At 38.3% G+C, this 20,285-nt stretch overlaps 2 protein-coding genes across 5 annotated transcripts in view; one reads left to right on the top strand and one right to left on the bottom strand.

Moving 5' to 3' along the window:
- The window catches only part of CBR4 (carbonyl reductase 4), a 30,824-nt gene extending 16,278 nt beyond the window's left edge, over positions 1-14,546 (top strand). The window contains exons 7-8 of one of the 2 annotated variants that reach the window (XR_011697908.1): positions 1,105-5,470; positions 13,106-14,546. Coding sequence is in view for 1 of the 2 variants with exons in the window: in XM_071556220.1 (XP_071412321.1) it covers positions 1,105-1,139 (35 nt within the window). In the remaining variant the exon portion in view is untranslated. Of the gene's footprint in view, positions 1-1,104; positions 9,580-13,105 lie in introns of those variants that run through there. The other variant, XM_071556220.1, reaches the window with a different exon arrangement.
- Positions 3,670-20,285, bottom strand: part of PALLD (palladin, cytoskeletal associated protein) — a 200,464-nt gene continuing 183,848 nt past the window's right edge. For all 3 annotated transcript variants that reach the window (XM_071556213.1, XM_071556214.1, XM_071556215.1), the window contains 7 exons: positions 18,705-18,854; positions 14,310-14,404; positions 9,198-9,330; positions 8,028-8,235; positions 7,156-7,321; positions 6,308-6,441; positions 3,670-5,342 (listed from right to left, as the gene is read on the bottom strand). In XM_071556213.1, coding sequence (XP_071412314.1) covers positions 5,170-5,342; positions 6,308-6,441; positions 7,156-7,321; positions 8,028-8,235; positions 9,198-9,330; positions 14,310-14,404; positions 18,705-18,854 — 1,059 coding nt within the window. In that variant the 3' untranslated portion in view covers positions 3,670-5,169. The remainder of the gene's footprint in view (positions 5,343-6,307; positions 6,442-7,155; positions 7,322-8,027; positions 8,236-9,197; positions 9,331-14,309; positions 14,405-18,704; positions 18,855-20,285) is intronic.

Here is a 20,285-nt window from a genome sequence, read left to right as displayed (position 1 = left end):
CTTAATCTGAAAACTGGTGATTGTAAACACTGTGATGTTCCATCTCATCTTTTAGGATGTATAGAGTGACCTGAAATTCATTTCTTTTTAAATGGCAGTTACCAACTGTAGCTGTTCATTTTTATATAACCTGCTGTACATGTTGCAAGGAAGCAGTAATAATTACAAATGAAAACTTTGTTCTGCTTTTATTAAATTGTTTGTTTAATGGATTTGCTGCTCCGAAAAAGCCTAAAATTAATTTTAAAATTTCTTCATTCTTTTCTTGAGATGTTAAGCTGTATTATGCTTTTCACACACAGGACTGTAAGGGAAACATGTAAGAGCCTGGTTTAGATTTTGAAATCTATATTGTGTTATTGTACATTGTATCCTAGTGGAAAGTGGATCTGGAACTTTACAAACTGGAATTTTTGCAAGCTGCTGCATACTTGAAATGGCTCATTCCTGTGCAGTTCAAGATCTTTGGATTTACTAATAGTTGTGACTTTAGGATTTCATTTACTATGCATTATTAAACACAAATTAGTAAATGACCACAAACTGTCCAGATTGTACAGTTGAAGTTAATACAGAATTTAAGAAAACTGAAACTATTATTGGAGATTTACAATATAAAATGTTCAGTGACTGACTCTGACGTATTGTAGGAGGAAGTGCGTTAGTACACCAGTAAGACACAGCATTGTGCTTTATATTACAGTGTGGTAAAACTGCGTTTCTTTGAGATAGGCTCTTTCCTACAAGTGCTGCAGGTAAAGACCATCTCCAAAATCCACTAGTCTATGCTATTGATTACAGGTGTGCTGCCTGTTGTATAGGAAATCTTATGAGGTATTTTTCAGCACCTTTTGTGGTAGTTTGGAAAGGTTCCACATTTGGCAGTGTGGTTTTGTACACTCATTCTCTGTAGAAATACTGTGTGGTCTCTGGGCCAAGAGTTGTCCAAAACAAAAAAGCTTGGCAATGTTGTTAAACACACAGGGAAAAAGTCCTACCACAATCCATTCAGTGTGATGAGATTTGTAGAGCTCCTTCTTTAAATGACGTCATCATTCTGTGTAGTGGTCATGTGTTATTTTTTTCTGCTTTCTTGTTCTGCAGGTGTTTCTGGACCATTTACACTACTATACAACTAGAAAGTGACAATGGCTACAAGACTTGACCCTTGCCCAGAGTTACCTGTTGCATTTCAATTGTTTTGTAAAGCAAAAAATTACTCCTTCCAGGTGGTGTTGAAATGAAGTTCATTTATCTCCATTGTCTGTACAGCTGCTGAAATCATTGCTGTACAGGTACTGCTGCTTCTAGCCTGGCACTTTGCTCTAAGTGTGATTTGATTGTGTTCCAAACACATTTTTATTAGAGATGCAGTGCAATACAAGATTATTTTATGTGTTATTCACTTCTGTAAAAGGCTGCAAGCTGTGGTTTAATTCTGAATTCTCAAGCTTTAAGACAAGTCAAAGAATTGTGTATTCTCTGGAATACATTGTAAATTCCTTGGGGCAGGAGCTGTGCTTTCATCTGCCTGATGTATCTTATGTGCTCGTAGTTCTGTCCAAACAGAAAGTCTGTGCAGAAGGAAGGCTGTTTCTTTTAGCCAGTTCAGGACAATGAGATAAATTTCAGCAAATTCTATCCCTTGCATGTGCATCTGAATTGTGAGGCAGTGAATTAGCCAATGTGCATAATCGAAGCAGGCATTTCTAGTCCATGAATTAATTAATCTATACTACATGGTGTGGGTTTGGCAAGATGGGTTATGCAGCTGATCCCCTCAGTATCATGGCGTGTTGGATAATGTGAGCCCATGAAGTACTTACATATGAAATCTGTGCGGCCTCTTGCAGAGGTAAGGATGGAGTTGTCCATATGTGGGGAGTCAAGGCATTTATTACCATAAAACGTAAGTAAATTAAAATAGACTTTGAAAGTGGGGATATAGAAAGAAACAATTACTTATAAGCTGGGGTTTCAAGCTGGACTGGTTTTGATCCTTAACTGCCAGCTGGCTGTGATGGAAAAAAAATCTGTGTTTAACTAATTGTTGCTGTTGCTTTAAAGCTGCAGGATAAAGGAACTGTGTGTTAACATATACACTACCCAGCTGGGAAAACCTTTATGCGTGTGGAATTTTGCACCTCACTGTTGGTACTCTTGATGGAGGTTTCTGTTACCATCCTGAATGTTGTTGCTTCAAGTCTCTAATTGCCATGAATATGCTTGGATTGATCAGCTTCCTAAATAATTTGAAGTCTCATGGCTACACTGGGAGTCTTGCAAAAAGTTGAGGCTCTTTTTTTTAGTCCTATAAAATGACAAAAGTACACTCTCAGGTCATACTATCTATCTTTGGAATATGTGGAAGGAGATTAAACTTCTGAAAATTACTTTGATTCTTCCAAGAACTTTAGCTTTTTGGCTTGAAAAGTGTGCCATTTGCTTCTGTCTCCGAATTTGTAAACCCAAACAGCCCCAGTAACTAAGTAACAACACAGCTGAATGTTTTCATAAAAACAATGTTGCTGCTTAGAGATGTGATTTACTACTTAAGTGTGTGTCTGTACATACATACAGAGGCAAAAAGTGATGATGACTTCATCTTAAACAAGCTCACAAAGACGGTGTTTTAGTCTCCAAACCACAGACAAATGTACTGTAAGCAGACAGAACTCCCTTGACTTCAGCTGCAGTATCACCATTAATGTCGGTACTGAATTGCTGACATAATCCTGTTTGTAGTGATCAATGCTTGAAATGTAAACCTAAAAGAAAAAAATGGATAATCTTGCATCTTTCCTGGTATCTTCACAGAGGAAAGAAGGAGAAACTAGTTAATAGCCAGGATTTTACAAGTAAACATGATTTTTTTTTTATTTTGATATTGCCTTGTTAGCAGGGTGTTCTTAAATGAATTTAACAGCAATTACTATACACACAAAACAGACCTGCGTATTTTCTAACCTATTTTTAAAAAGCATCTTCCAGTCTGTCTCTGTGGCAAAAGTTTCTAGAATTTGAGTCATGTTCCTCTGTTCTGTTCAAACAGGATTCCAGGTCACAAGCGGAATATTCTGATGAATTCTAGTAGTTTTTAGATGCTGCATATAGCTCTCATTTCACCTTACACACTTCATGGAGTCATAATATTTACACTTATATGCTTGTACTGAAACAGCTATTAGTCTTTACCAGAAGGAAAACTTTCTATTTGTGTAATATTTATTGATGTTAAACCCACATTATATCAGCACAACAATCCAAAGTAATGATTATACATTTTTTATAAATACAAATAAAAGGTGGCAAAATAATGCTAGTGAAGCTAAACAGAAATGTAAATTAGCATGTCACAGTTGAGGAAAATTTGGCAAAAGATATGACATACTTCTAGAATAGAATCAAATTATTCTCAGCTGACAGACTATGACGTTAATCGAGATTAACGATCCCCAGTACTGGTCATATCCTGCACCAAAATAGTGCTGCCTTGTGTGCTAAAGTTTATTAGTCACTAAAAAACAAAACAAACTTTGTGTGCTTACAAAGTAAATACACGTATAGCAGTAATGCAATATATGGTGTACACAATTACAAAATTTAAAAAAAACAAAAAACCAACAAACCAAACAAATCCCTAAGGACTTCTGAATAAATGAACTGAAATAGAAGATTTCAATACTTTTATTATAAATAATGAAAGATACCATATATGTGCTTCATATAAGGAATACAGTGTTTTCCTTTCCTAGCAAAGTATCATAGCTCGTACCATCAAACACTCATTTATCTTGTCAGGCCTAGTCATTCTTCCATCCCTTGCTCCCCTTCAACTGAGATTCATTTGGTTCTAATTTAAAACTAACTAGTCAAGTGTGACATTAGTGGGGCTCCACATTGAGGTGGATTTGCCCTGCATTCTGAAAATAGCCTTCATGCTTTTCACCTGTGATGCACAGACTCTACCCCTTAAAAGAGATGTCATTTGCCTACAGTCAGGAGAAGAAAAAAATAAAATCTACCCGAGACACATGCTATTTTAAGAAGAAAAAATAAAAAGGAGCAAATTTGATGTTGATTTTGTCTGTCTTCATTTTCTACTTCCTCAGATCTGCAAGCCTCTGGTATATACTTGTCACTTAAATTTGTATTGCAGTTTCAACCCATTTGTCACTTACTATACGTTTCTAAAATCCTCATACACAGTAGACAAGATTTAAACAGTCGGACATCCCATACATACACTCCCTAGTTTTCAGCTCACCTTGGAATTTCAGGTTCTCAAATGCAGTATCACAAGGTTACAGGGTACCTTTGGGAAATCCACAGTTACAACCTCTTGCCCAGTCCCCCTCCCACCCCTTGCAATAACCCACTGCAGTGGTTCATACTGTCAGCAGTTTCTTTCCCATCCATTTACCAATATGTGTAATCTGACGTAGACTGTTACTTAATGCAGCTCTTGTTACTGTGCAGAAGTTACATTACTTCTGCTTAGACTGCCTTTGCTGTAAGTAAGCCTTCTCCTAGATGGCAAAGAGCAAAAACACAAACAAATTGAAAGTTAGGGTGTTGATGTCCATACTAACAGAATTGAAGGCAAGATAGCTTTTTCATTGTTGAATAGAAAGCAATTGGCAGAGCATTTGTTTATGTTTGTCCTCTGTGTCTCTTCCTGCTTTATTCTTGTAATATTGCACTTGTTCATTGTAGCTGTCAGAATGCATTGCCACTTTAGAACTGTTGATAATCAGGCATTCTAATTTTCTTTGTGATCTAATGGCCTTGCAGAAAACATCTTGCACCATTAAGATTGTGGTAGCATCTGCTTACTGCTTACAAAGGCATGTAATGAAAAATAGTGTTCTCTTCTGAAAAGTCTGTCTCTGATGTATTGTGGTCTCTATGAAAAGGGTTATGAAGCAATGCAGGTTAAGGAACTGGTGAAGTGATTTGTTGTGCAGTGTGTACATTCCTATTAATAATCTATCTATTCTTCTAATTTGGTATAATGAATAAGGAATATATGGTTATTGTGTTTGTTGTTTATCTTTTGTACTTGAAGGTGTCTGCCCTTGCATAAAGTGACAAAGGAGTATCATTGGTCATGGCAATGGCTTTCAGTGTTTCTGCTTTGAAAGAAAATGATGGAAGTGGCAGCTGAATCTACAGGTCATCGCTCTCTACCAGGCCAGGCTGCATTGTCAGGTGGACAGGGTTTGCTTCTGGCTGGAAAGCTGCTCTGATGTCTAGTCCTTGGTCACAGAGTGCAGCGTATCGGCTGGCTGAGGGCCGCACCTTCTTTGGCTTGGTTGTCTGAGTTGGTTGCTGCCACTGAGCTACAGATTAAAAAAGAAATAAAAATGTTAGCCTGCTTGAGCTGTGCAATAAAACACGCCAGATGCTCAATCAACCCTTTGTAAAGGAGATACTAACTTCTGAACAGCAGAAAACCATTATATCAAAGGTAAGTTTGTTTAATTTCTTGGCACTGGGTATTTTTTATCCCAGCACCTAAGTTTCACCTTCAAATGTGGTAAGTAAAAAACAATAGTCTGTGTTTGTTACTTTTTGGCATTGTTTTCTACCTTTCACTGAGAATGGTGACAGCAAGAAGGTTGTCTCTGTGCACTCATATTACAACAACAGGCCTGTTCTAGGGTTAATTGTTACGTAAAACAGGAAATTATCTGGTTGCCCTTGTAACCCCTATATGCTGAAGAAAGCTGTGCCAAGTCTGTAATTCCCCACCCCAGAAACCGTCCTTTATCATTCCAGTTTTTCCCCTTCCCTTTTCCTGACTCCCCGCCTTAGTTCTTGTTACGAGAAGACTGGTAAGAGATACTGCTTTAAGAAAACATTCACTATGTAAGGAGCTGCTTTGAACAAACTGAGTAATTAAGCAGAAAGCCATAAAAACTACTACACTTCTGATAGCTGTCACAGGTGTATTACAGACTAACGTACAAAAGAATACAAAAGGTTAGGGAAGTGCTAGCAGAGCAATTGTAATAATGATCCACAGAAATAATGAAATCATGCTGTTATCGGTTGTTAATGAGCCATATTTAATGTACTAAGCGAAAACAGAAAGCATGCACTTGTTTTGTTTTAGGTATCTGAAAGATGGTGAAAAGTACTTTGACAGAGCATTTGTTGTCTCCAAGTGGATGTTTACTATTGAGGAGAAACTATAAACAAAAGAAAGAGAGACCAATGTAAACCATTCTGTGAACAAACTAGAACTTACAGAACTATTGTTTTTCAGGGGATTAATATGATCATGAAAATTGAAGTCACTTACTATAAACATCCAGCCTGGCAGTGCAAGACACAATCCCAGCCTCATTCTTGGCCGAAACAGTGTACCAGCCAGCATCTTCCTTTGTAGCTCCCTGAATGAGCAGGCAAATGTAGCCATAGTTGTCCTGGTGCATGCTAATCAAAAGAAAAATAGAAAATTACTATTTAAATTGCCAAACAGTGTAGACTATTTTAAAATGTCATTATGAACTTGACACAATCTTAGTTATGGATTAATTATATCTGCTTTTAATTAATACAGAACACAGTGGAAAAAAACCCGTGAGTATGCTCAACAATTTGGCAGTGTAATATCCTGAAGTGAAAACTGAGAAGAAAAAAATGCATGAAGCAACTTTTTTCACGATTGCAGATTGAGACACCTAGAGTAGCAGGGGCATCAGATCTTACCCAGATTTTTTTGGGAAAAGACAAAGAAACTTGAGGAACAGAATATAAAATACTGAATCTTAGTTGCTTAACTATGCAGCAGAGTTATGATTCAAAGTTTCTACTGAAAAGCAGATAGCATTCCTTAGGAACTTTGATTTTCATTAGCAAATTTCTGTAAGGCTTGATTCTGGAAGAGAAAAACTAGTTTGCCACTTCTTTAAAGTGCAAAGGTTGTTTATGTAAGTCTAATGATGGAAAACAACATTTTACTTCTGGCTCAGCCACAAGTTGGCTGCAAGTTTGAGTAAATGTCATAAATTATTACAATCACTAATTAATATTTATGAGATGCTGTTCACACAGAGCATTCTCGTGACCTCTTAGGTTTTCATTTGTGTTACAGGATAAATCATTATTAAAATTACGTGTGAGGAGATTATTCCAAGTCAGTCTAACCTCACTCGGTCAGTGTTGTATGTCAGTGACTCGTTCTCTTTCTTCCAAAATATCTGAGGAGATGGCTCCCCTGAGATTCGACACTCCAGTCGCACCGGGAATCCCTCGGTCACACCTGTGTTTTGTAGCTTCTCTATAAACACAGGTGCTTTTTGTACTTCTTTAGCTGTGAAAATAAAGGTTGCAGTTATGTTGACACCGTTCTATGAAAACATAGCCTTTCTGTCAGCAGTATGCTAAAAGCAATAATGAAAGACCTAAGTGGTAGGAAATGTAAGTGTTGTCTTCATTAACCATAAAGTTCAATGTTGGTTCCTCTGAAGAAAACAATCACATCGGCATTTTAATAAGGTAAAAATCTGTGCTAAAAGAGCTGATTCTTCTCAAAAATGAATTGAAGTGTAGAGCCTGAAGACTAGATAAACTGGCTATACTGTGCTTGGTACAAAGAGCTCCTTGATATTCCATAAAAGCATGGATCTTTAGTTATAAAAGGACCTGCTCTACCAGAAGTCTGAAGTGGCATTAGTCTGATATGTTGTGAAATGCACAATTCATATCCCACTGGCTGCCCAGCAGTAAATGTGGGTCTACATGGATTGTCAGTAAAAAAAACATTCAGTGAAAATAGTGTGACTTGTGGCCTCAGCTGTGCCTCAGGCCAGCAGCCCTCTTTTCTTAACTGTGTGCACAGAAACAATGTGCCAGTCAACTTATGCCACAACATAACACAAATATCTCACCTATAAATATACCAGGCTTCCTTTTTTTACCCCCTACCCCTCCACCACATCATTCGACATCACTCATATTTTCTTTATTCACGTTATCCTGGCAGTGCACAGCCTGAAAGCTCAGCGTGAAGACATTACCTGCAACAGTGAGCTCCAGGCTGAATGTATTTTCACCAGCTCGATTGCTGGCAATGCACGTGTAGATTCCAGCATCTCTGGATGTGACTGGTTCTATGATCAAGGAGTGCACACCATTCTCACGCACTAACATTTTGTGAGAACTATCAGGGCGAATTGGTCTTCCATTAAGTTGCCAGCTTAAGTCTGGAGTTGGTAATCCACTAACCTTCAATGTAAAGAAAATAATGGGAAATTGGTTTTGCCACATTAAAATAAATAGAGGAGACCTGACTTCTTACTTCAGAGAAGTTTGGCTTTGTTTGCTACTGCAGGTGTACCAGAAGATTTAAAGATCTTGTTCTGTCCTGATTTACACATTGAGTCAATTGTATTCATTTACTTATTTTCTGGCCAACTCCCTGAATTCCATGATGTCTTATGGGCGTGACTGAAAAAAGATCAGTGTTTAGATAGGCTAGAAGCTAAATAATAATACCCTGCAAACAACAGGCAGGGTGACACCTTTTGTCTTTTTTTATTTTTTGCTTTTCAGGTGGAATGAGCAGATACTCCTTTCTAGATTAACTTCTTTTTGGAAAACTTGCAGACAAAAAGATGTTAGCTGACTAATTACTGAACTCTTAACTTCCATTCCACTGAGGTGTAACCCAGTGACAGTACCACCTGCACTAGTTAATACCTTGTCTGTGTACACAAGTCTTCTACTTTTGAGAGCTGTGCCACTTGCTGTGGGGACTGCTTGAGAACAAATAGCTTCACCCAAACAGGTCAGCATAAAGTAAATGGGAGTCACCCAAGCCTGAATTATTTCTCTTTGGCAAAGTCATAAATCAGGATTATATTGTTTGAAACTTTAACAGGGGTTCAAAACTCAAGTAGTAAAAGGACTTAAAATGGAGAAGTACACTGTCTTTATAGCATGTGCTGCCTCCCTCCACACCCCAGCATAGCTGAATTCTATAAATCAGTTTACTGTGAGCTCTAAGACTTGCCTGAAGCGTTTTCATTGGAGAGGAGGCAAACTTTTATTGTCCACTTATTCACTCCAAAGCAGTGAGATTAATTAATCTACTGACAGGCACTGAAACTGGCAGAAAGAAACCTGTGTGGTTTTTGAGTCAGCTAATGTTATCGAAAGGTTGACGTGCCCCTTCGTGTGACACTTGCCTTGCAGTCCATCCTGCATAGTTTTCCTTCTTGAACAGTCAGGTCTCCAGGAGCCTGCAGAAAATGAGGCCGGAAGAATCGTTCCTGAATTGGTTCATTTTCATCACCACTGTCCCTTGATCGAGATCGTGGTCTTAAAATAACATGAAACAGAATTAAGTTGGGTTTTTTAATCTGGTAATCAGAAGAACCATAATCACTTATAAGACTGCTTTGAATTTTAAACCACTTCTTTCACCTATGCTGTAATCACTCCATATTTACATACATGCACTGGTAGCATTTGGCCCAGACTGAGATAATTATAACACTGTCATTATTAATTATTTTCATTTAATTCTCATGTTGTGGCAAAATATAACCTATAAAACAATCTTGCTATGGAATAATTGCTTGTAATATTAATTCATTTTGTACAAGAGAGTATTTTTGTTTACAATTAGTCTTTAAATCACTGAAATACAAATAAAATAAATCGGCAGGTCTTGGCATATAGCTTTGGTTCCCCATTTCTAGTGTCCTGTGTATTTAACTCCCTCACTGTTGCTGATTAGACCGGAAAGTACATGTACTGTTAATTGATCATGGTTTCCTTTCAGAAAATTACAGCAGCTGAAAGCTAACACATCTTAATTGAGAAGAGACTTTTCACATTAGACTTCTCTTCTCTTGTTAGACACTAGTGAAGACTTTGTAGAAAATTCTGTGTATTGAATTGCTGTGGATATTTATTCCTCATTTAACAGGTTTTTTGTTTGAGATATCCTTGAACATTGTCAAAGCCACTGAATTGTGGTATCAAAACAATGAGACTTTCAATTGTGAGCAATAGGAAGAAAAACTTTAGGGTTTTTTTTTCATAATGGTACCATAAAAAGTTTAATAAAAAATTTAAAAGGAAAGAAAAATAATTCCTATCCCCAGAAATAGTACCAATCACCTTAAGCTTCCACAATACCATTTAAAATATTTTCAGGCTATTCTTGCCTGTTAATATAATCAATCAAATTTTTTTCTAAGTGGTTTCTCATTTAATTAGATTTTTTTCCCATTAAAAATCATTATTGCATTTGTGTGATTTAGTAATCAAAAAGACTTGAAAGAAAATTTTATATCCCCTTGCTGATCAACTTCATTGGATTCCTTTCTGGAGCCAGCTGCTGCTTACAGTAACATCCTGTGTCAGTGAAGAAGAGCTATTCAAATATCCTCCAAGATCACTTTTATCAATGACACAATACAGTGAAATTTTCTTTACTGAATCCCATGTTCTGTTAGTTTTTGCCAGTGTTTCTCTTTTGGCTGGTGTCTGCAGCATGCATGCTTCAGTATAGATGCCTATACTGGATTGTCTACTGCTCAGAAGTGTTTCTTTACATTAAAATAATTCACAACCAAAAAAAGCTTAAAACCCTCAGTGATTACATTTGGAAAAGAAGATGCTATACTACTGGGATGGAAGATAAACATTCCAGCTGCACACTCTGCTCCACTGAGGTTAATTAGTTGCTTGAATTTGATTTATTCTGTCCTGCTCTGTTGTTGCCCTTTTCCCTTCTATTGCTGTTTCAATTCTGGCCAGTCATCACCTTTGCTACAGTATTATCTGTCATTAATAGATAAATGTTGAATTTTTAATCATGCCAGTTTTCTCACAGCAGTAAGTAAAGGCAAACAAAGGGTTGGGAGGGCTGTGCAGATACCTAGTCCATACTGCTTAATAATGTAGGACTGGATGCTGAAATGGGAAACATGGGCTGACATGTCTGCACACACTAAAATCTTATGTAACTCTTCAGGTGTCTAAATCCAGGTCTGAGGCACCTCATAACTTTTGCCTCTTGAATATGTCTAAAGCTACTTCAGTGGCTCCAGCATTGCAGCTCATAAACATCACTGAGCTTTAGTTGGTGAGTTCCTCACTAATTTTGGAGACATACATGCCTCATGTGCATGTAGGTGGGATGGAAGATGAAGGGTTATAAAAACTGTACTAACATCTTTTGATAACGAGTTCTGCGAGACCAACTAGAAATCATGGTATCCAGTCAAGTGAGTGCTGCACAGTGCAAGCAACTTGTGCAAAACCTACCTCCACACTATTTACATGCACCCTGTTTGGAGACTGTTGATAAGATGCCACTGAAGTACAAGTAGCTAGTGCTTTGTAAGGTCTGGTGAGGCTGAGCCTAACAGGTTAACCAGCACCATAGGAGTGTGAGAGCCACTATCTTATTGCTGCAGCTGAATGAAAAGGCAGCACTGGTCAAAACTGCGGTGGGGGGAAGAGGAGGGGCAGAAATTTACACCAAATAAAATGGAAAACAAAAAGGTTAAGAATTTGTGACCATAGATGTTGCATTTCTTCTTACCTCATTTTAAATTTACCCTAAAATGGACTACTTCTTAAGCCTTTACCTTGAGAAGTGAAACTAGGGTTATTTTAATTCTAAAACATTTTGTAGTTTTAAAGAAATAATAAAATGAGTAGAGCCAAGTGCTTCAGATGTCTAGGGATGAGAAATGGCAAGAGTGGAATACCCTTGGATTCATTGTGGGCTCTTTAGAGTTGTGATGTGGGCATCACATTGCACAGATTAGTTTCAGCAGAACTGACATCATGTACTAAATGTGTCCAGGGCAGACTTCGTGGTTTGATGTGGTACAATGCACTAGGAATTCCAGTGAGCAAGAAGCTGGAGATGACTTTATGACTGACCAGATAGTAATGATCACTAATTTGGAATAAAAGAAGATTCAATTCAAATTAATCCTCTAATTGAGAGCAGGGAGATAAGAATGTTTAGTTTTTAAATCTTCCTTAAATCTCATGCATTTTAAGATGATTTATTTGCACCTCTGACTGCCATGCTTAGGTGACACAATTTTGAGCACTGTTTCATCTAAAGGATTGAGTCCAAGCTTACCTGCAGCCTCTCCAAGTAATGCTAAGAAGGTGATGTTTGTCAGCTAAACAAATTTCAGAAAAACACATTAAGAGTAAAATAAAACCCCAGAATTCTACCAGAATGCCTTCTGTAAGAGATTAAATATACTCCAGGAAAATGCCTGTCAACAGTGTTGCAAGTCATAAAGTTCTTTAAGCTAATAATTACATTGTAATTAAAAAAATAATTTGTTGCTCTCAAGCAGAAAAGGAAATGGAAATAGTCTTGTAATGCCACAGGAATATTACTTATCAAAAGTTCACAGCAACAGATGTGACAAATATCACAGTGGGGTTGAGCACAGTATTTTGGTATATCACATGGAAAAGGCTGTGATGGAAGTTGAAGGTTTTACATGCTCCCATTTCATCACCCTCTGGTGAACTAGGTGGTGGGAGTAGTGAGAACTGTCCCTGAACAGAAATAGTGTTGTGCTGAATGCTTACAGAAACAGCTGTTCCAGAGCAAAGATAACAGGATGAGCCCTTCACATATGGTAATTTTACAGGAAATAAGAATACCTGATGACTGCCCAAATTTAATTAAACTGCTGTATGGAAAGCCCTTATTTATAATTCATTGCTCTACTGGACACCCAAACACCCAACCCAAAGCAATAGTGGCTGCTTGAGTGCCTGTCTCCATTAGAAAGTAAAATACCAGCCATAAGCAGCCTCAGACTTGGATTGCATTTGGAGAGATTAAAAAGAGGCTCTACCCCAGAGTTCCATCCATCACAGAGAGAGACACACATTTTGTTCTCCAGGAGGCTGCAGGAGTGGCAGCTCCTTGCCGCTCTCACCCCTACCTACATTTCTGTTGCCCATTCCTGTTTTTAAACGTCTTTGCCCTTTCTCACCCTGTGTGCGCTGAGTTGAAACTCAGCTGAAACCTGATTATTCACAGAAGCTTTTCCCTTCAGAGATTAACAGAGACTTCATTTCTACCCATTATTTGCAGGTGCCACGTGCCTTAGTGACTGGAGAAGCTATGCCAGATGGACCCAGCCTTTTCTGTGCTGTTCTCCCAATGCAGCCCTGGAGAGATATTCCCTTCCATAAGCACTCTGACCTTTGGGCTTAACAGGCCTAAAGATGACACGTTGGAGAAGTTGGTAGGCTGACTCAGCAAAATGCTGGGAAATGCTTTCAACGCTGTGGGAAGCTCAATTTGTTCCATGCAGGAATAAGACTGACAAGATCCTTTAAACAACCTTCACTTTCTAATACTTTCTAGTTATCAGAGGGAGGAAGAGAGCCTGTTTTGCATACAGCAGCTCTAGACTACACACTGACAGTACTTCAGTACTTACTGTTACAGAAATCCTTTCATTTGTGTACTGACTGTGTAATTGCATGTACTCAGTGTATTACAGCAGGGCAATACAGAGATTCTGTGCCTGTTGTGACCATTAAGCAAAGCATGTGCCTCATTACAGCAGAATGGGCCCTCATACTCTCTTGAAAGCCGTTCTGATTGGGTAACCAGAATGAATTTTTTTGTATCATCTTAAGCTCTCTAAGCTATGCTAAAGAGCCTCATAAATGCTTTGAGTAATGAAAAAAAATTGTTTGAAGGGAAAATTCCCTTATATGGTCCAAAAACATAAACCAAATTTTCATATGTGAATAATTGTAAACTCACCAAAGATAAGTTTAATACTTTATTTCTGACTCATAATTCCTTATAAGAACCTGAAATGAAATATTAAATACTGAAATACTAAAATATTTCTAGTGCAAATTGGATAAACCTCTTTGGCATGCTGTTATTTCCCCTGCTCCTTTAAATGAGTACTTAATAGAAGCTGCAGAAGGTACATGTTCCTGGTAGAATCCTAATCAGGTGAAATGTTTTACAAAAGACTAAGTGGAAAGGTCCTTCCCAACAGCTGATGGTGTAATTTGAAATATGGAGTAACTAGTGAACACCACAAAGAAAGGAGCAGTAGACAAGCAAAATTAAAGATACTTAAAAGTCATGTCATTTCAGAGGTTGCTTATACTTATGAGTCTGCAAGCTCTGCAGAAATTTTCAAACAGCACAGGTCACATTTCTTCCTGAATGCCATACTTTTAAGTTATCTGCTTACTTCACATTCTTTATCATACCACAGTTATTTTGCAAAACTCATATTATTAAAAAGAAAAAAAGCATTGAATACCTTCTTATATGAGGCTGACCTGAAGGTGACCAAGGACTGCGGCCTCTTTGATTCACAGCTTGAACCATCAGCCTGCCTGTGCAACTTACTCTGCCCTGTTATGATGATGGAGAGGAGAAATATTAAAAGACTTAAAACATGTAACAATTATTGTTCAACCTGATCTGTTCTAGTTTTTTGCCCACCTGTTTTATCGGCTTCCAGTCTAACACAGAACAGACTGGAATGACTGTGACTATAATCGTATTATAGTTAATGGTTATCATGGTTAAAAACTTCTGCCTGGAACTTTTTTTTAAAAAAAAAAGATTGTTAGTATAAGGAAGTCCTTAAAACGGTACATTGATGAAGTTATTGATTGAGGTTTCTCTGTGTATGGCAAGTGGACAGAATGACAAAAACACTCAGAGGCCTTGAAAAATGGCATATGGTGAGTGCTGGCAGTTAACAAGAGCTGCTGCCTCCAAAGTGGATTGATCTATTTGATCTGATGGACCCACAGCTCAAAAAAACCCATTAATGTAAAAACCAAAGGAATCTGACAAGTACTTAACAGGTCCTCTCTGCAAAGCAAGCCTGGTTTGGGGAATTGAAGGAAGCACACAGCTGTGCTGATGGACATTGACCATAGTTCAGTCACCTAAGGGTATTTTCAGTGAATGATAAATTAAACATAGGCTCTGGTGTATTTGGTCCCCTTTTTATTTTTACTTTGTGTTTTAGAAGACAGGTTGTCCACCACAAGCACTATCATAACACATTTAAGATGAGCCTGCCTGAAGCCAGGAATGCCAATATTCAGGACTCTCCGGAATTCACCCTGTAAGGGGCAAAAGCCTCTGGTGATCCTAATAACAGCTCTGTCCTCTGGACTGGTAGTAGTAAGGCAACATCCACATCAACTTTACAGTGTATTTCAACTCTTAAGCTGCGAGCTCCACACTCAAGTCTGTCAGCATAAAAGCGACACTTCTGTCACAGTAATTTAAGGGTCGCAAATAGCTGTTATTTAACAAATGGCCAAAGCCCACCAAAACCAATGGCACTGGGCTCACAAGCAGCCTTCAAATAGCAGTGACTCGTGTTACTTCTGGACCATTAGAAATGAAGTCTGTGTCCTGCTTCTATTCCTGTGACCCATTTAGTCCACAAGAAAAATCCTTGCATTAAAATAAACCACAGCAATTCCTTAAGTAAAAGCTCCCCCCCCCCCCCCCCACCTTGTTTTACAAGACCATTAAAAGACATCTGGAACAAATGCATTTCTATTTTGGGCACTACTGCATATTAATATTTTTTCTGGCAGGTGATGAATACACATATTTGGGGATAATTTCTGCATATCTCAATACATGATGGCATCACAAAAGGAAACACAAAGGGCAGTAAGAAGTTTGAATATGAAAGATTAAGCAGGAAAACAAAGATTTGGAAAAGTCATGGGATGAAGGGGAGAGAAGCAATGAGTAGGAAGTAATTAATGAGATGATGTCCTAGAAACTAAGGGAACTCCAGCCTGAGGACTGTGGGTACATAGTGCAAAGAAGTGGAGGGAATGGGATATAAAAAGAAAGAAGGTGAAAATAAGAACTCAGCTTCAGTCCATACAGTTCATGGAAAGAGCCCAGTTAAGGGATGTGACCTGTAACTAAAGGCCTAAACCAGGGAAGGTTTTGTATTTGTCTAGGCCCAAGGTCTGTTTACTCTGGATTAAGTTCTATGGCAAATTTTACACCAAACCCCAGTGGTGTGTCAGAACCTTAATTCCAGGTCGCTGTGCTTGACATAGCGGGCAATGGGGCTCGTTAACTAGCACAGCCGAGCGCCAGGGTCTGTCAACAAGTCATTTTACACACATAGATCCTTTTATATCAGTCCAGACCATGAGGTGGCATGAACTTGCAGAGCTTTAATGAACTGAATCCTTTGCTTTAGTAAACCCAATTTCTATCAGCTGAGACTATGCCTTTTGCTTTGTACTTTGGTTGTTTCAATAGCAAGGACCAAAACACAGCAACAGCCTTGCAAGTATCTACCAGTCCATCAGAGTCATGATGTGGACTCCCTTACATATATGTATCTAGTTCCTTAAGGAAAGGTTGTCAAATTTGCCTAAGTTTCTGATAGTTTTGAGATGTGGACAACTTTCCATTATAATTGAGAAGGCTATGCCAAAATTATTTCCACTCAGGATGACTTAAAAGAATTGGAATTCAGATCTTTGAGTGTGAGAGGCTAGTACGTTAACTCACAGGCCTTGTTTTCCTCCATTGTACTGTTAAATGCATAGTAAAAGCAAGTACATAATAGAAGAGATAAGTATGTTTGCTTGGGAATTACTCTGTAAAAAAAAGAATAGAATGGGCTTGGTGAAACACAGATGTTTTGTTTAGGGGAGCCAGAGGAGGATGCTTCTGGTTCTTCGCCAAGAAGGGGGAAAAAAGCACAAGCACAGAATTTTATTGTTTAACAAAACTGCTTTTTCAATCCCCAGGCTAGGAACCACACAAATCCAGTTCATTTTAGTACATCTGAAAACCCACAAAGAAAGTAGTGCTGTCAATGACCAGAACTGGTAACCTAAGTCAGTTATGTCAGTGAATGAGCATTAGCCAGAATAACAAATGCTCAAAAGTAGGCTGTATATATTCAGAGAGAGAGTACAGTGCCCAAACACAAAGGCAGTTTGTTCACAGAGTTCTCCAAGACTTTGGATCACAGTAACACTACACAGGGAAACTCTGTGCCTGCACTAACACAACGCTTAAAGGAAGATGAACAGGAATCACTTCTTACCTTGAGCATGTATATATTTTTAAACCTGCTGTTAATTTCCACTGTTTAAATGATACCAAGTATTGTAACAATTGGTCATCTATGTGTAAAAGCTCCCAGCTTGAACAATTCCATGGCCTTGTGCTATATCATTTTTTCTTGCACTTATATATGTAGAAATCATATTTAAACTACCTAGATTTAAGCACTGCACATTGTAGAAAGAATCTAGCCAAAACTGCTATTTGTGGGTTGCATGTGTCTTCAACCCTTTATATTCCCAAGCCCACTGCAGTGTGACCAGGACTGACAAGCAGAAGAGCAAGGCAAAAATGGCAATGTCATGCTAAGTAGCTTAGCAACATGCATAACAGAGCACAACACTCCTGCTTAGATTAAACTCTGTCTCAGTGATACAGTTTGTTATTCTACAGTGTGATCCTGCTTGCAGGCCTGGTCTTGGCAAGATCTTTGGCACTAGTCAAGAAAATAATTTGTTACATCCCAAAAGTTGTGTTACTGCTTTGGTTTCTCACATCTCCTCAACCTGCTATGGTGCAGGAAAAGTGAATTGAAAAAGTTACTTCAATAGGATGTGTGACCTGTAATTTTAGCTATGTCCAACACACAGTGGGTTTCTGCTGTATATCTCAGCTCTTGTACTGCATCTGAGAACAACAAACGACATTACCAAACCAGTAACGCTCTGTGTTTCAGAAAAACAATGTTTAAGGTCAACACAGGAGACCTCTCAGCTACATAACAGTGCTAGATTTTTTTGCCTTACAGAATTGCAATCTGCCTAATGTAAACATGTTGCAGTGTGATATACCTGCACTTAGTTAAAAAACGGCCTCGGTCAGTGAGTAGGGTCAACAAAGGAAAAACTAAATTGCAGGATTGAGTTACTTCTGCTGGTAAATTGGTTTTCTTTTTCCATTTATGTATATGTGCTATCCACTCTCACTTAGGATACTGAGATGTTATCATCTGAAATAACTAGTGGAAGAGTAATTAAAAAACAACACCTCTCCCCTCTGAAACCTCAAGCCATAGGAATAAAACCCTGCTGTTTTGTGGGAATCTGAAATCCAGTTTACAGCAAAAAGAGCTAGAAATCTTAAACAGCAAACCTCGGTCAACAAAGGCTGAGAGAAATTCCATCACCAAGAACAGAGGAAGTCTTGGTAATGCTCAACTTGAAGATAAGCTGTCTCCTGCCTTAACATAAGGAAAGAGTCTAGAATGAATGTTATCAGATTGTGTTGTAATCCCCTGCTGTCTTCCCTCCATAAATTCCTGAAATTACCATAACCCTTCCTACCTATTAGCATGTGTCTCCCTGAAACCTTAAAAAGTGGTCAAGTGTTCAATAAAGCATTCCAGTTTTCTTCCCCATAGCTGGGATCGTGTAGTTTTTGACCGTCTCACTGTTGATTTGCTAATCTCTTGCAGATAGAAAGGTCCCACCCTACTGATGCAAGATGAAAACAGAAATCTAACTTGCATACTTTACAGTGACTTCATCATTTAATTAACTCATGCATATGTAAGACGAGATAGTTTTCTGAAGATTTATGTCCAGAAGGATGTTTGCTCTGGAGCCAAACCTTCATTTACCTGTGGGTTAGCAGCCATAATAGTGTAATTCCCATCATCATCCAGGGTGGAGGCTGCAGTATGCAGTGAGCAAGTTCCATCAGGTTCTCTTTGAATTCGGTAGTGATCACTTCGTTTAGAAATTTGCTTCCCATCTTTAAACCAATAAATCTGCAGGTTAAAAACAAGGCACAGCTGGTAAGAGGTGGGTGCTCATTGTTATAATTTCTCAATTAATAGCACTAACGAATCTTAACTGCTGAAAAACTCTCTGGTAAATATTAAAAGAAAACCGGTTTGATCAAGTAATGAAAGTGCAGAGCCACGCTCCAAGAGCCACTTTCACTAACAGTTACAGATTAGCAGTTGTTCCGAGAGAAAGAAGGCAGTGTGAACATTTACTGACAAAATTTACGGGTGCCCATCCCGAGGGCAGAACAGCAGTTGAACACTGAAGAACTGAAAACAAATGTCATTACAGAGAAAAGTTCTATTTCAGAAAAGAGTACTAATTTTAATTTTTTTTCACTTAAATCTGAAGAAGTTGCAGAAAAAACTTAAGAATGCTACTGCTCTCTTTTCAGAAAATAGAAACATCGACCACAGTAATTATAGGCTTAATTAATTAAACTACAAATGAAACAGCAGCAATGATCTCACTGTTGGAGCACCCGTTATGCTGAGTGCACTGGAGCAAAACCCAGCGAGGATTCAGCCGCTCACGCCGGCAGCAACAGCTCAGCGTGGGAACGGGCCAGCTCAGCATAACGACACGACTGAAACAGTGTCACCCCGATGTGACAGGCATCCAGTGAGGTGGACAACTTTGCAAAGTAATATGAAATACTTCAAAGCAAGTCAGCACATAAATAGCCTTTAATCACTGTGCGCCAACACCAGCACAATTCCAAGCTGTACAGAACAGTTACGTTATCTATCAAACAGAGGTTATTTTCCATTCCTTTTGATACATAATTTTATTCTCTGGCTGACCCAAGACCTACTTTCATTGAGCCAAAAAAATGACGCATGCAGAGTAATACAGTAATCCATGAATTACACCAAAAAAATGTGGTTTCAATGTCTCAAACTTGAAGCAAAAAACAAAATATTTTGAGCTAGCTTTCATAATTTTTTTGCTATATTATAATAATAATGTAGAATCTGAAACTGAAATCTGATGGAATCAAAAGTAAAATGTTGTGTATACATGAACACACGCACAGGCATATCTGAGATATACTAGGAAGGCTGTAGTCAGTTGCCAAACCCCTGTTAAGTAGCACAATATTTACTTGCAATTTCTGAAACCTGTACTATGCCATAGCATCAGTTGGTGTTCAGCATTTCAGACACTTGTGCAGATATCTGCACCATTTTTTTAAGGTCAACTCGTACAACAACTGCATTTGTCCTGGTCCTGTGACTGCTGGGACTATTTAGCATGAGAAAAATACACATTTTCCTCGATCCCATTCTTGAAGTGAGAATTTAGGTCTTAAGAGTGAGGAAAGGGTGCTGGTTTCCTAGTAAAAACAAAATGACAAAAGAAAGCACAGTTCCATTCCTGATAGAGTTTAATATGCTGGGTTCTTCATAAGT

This window comes from Pithys albifrons, chromosome 5, assembly GCF_047495875.1.
Source record: "Pithys albifrons albifrons isolate INPA30051 chromosome 5, PitAlb_v1, whole genome shotgun sequence".
NCBI classification, from domain to species: domain Eukaryota; kingdom Metazoa; phylum Chordata; class Aves; order Passeriformes; family Thamnophilidae; genus Pithys; species Pithys albifrons.
This window is presented reverse-complemented; position numbering and strand designations above follow the sequence as displayed.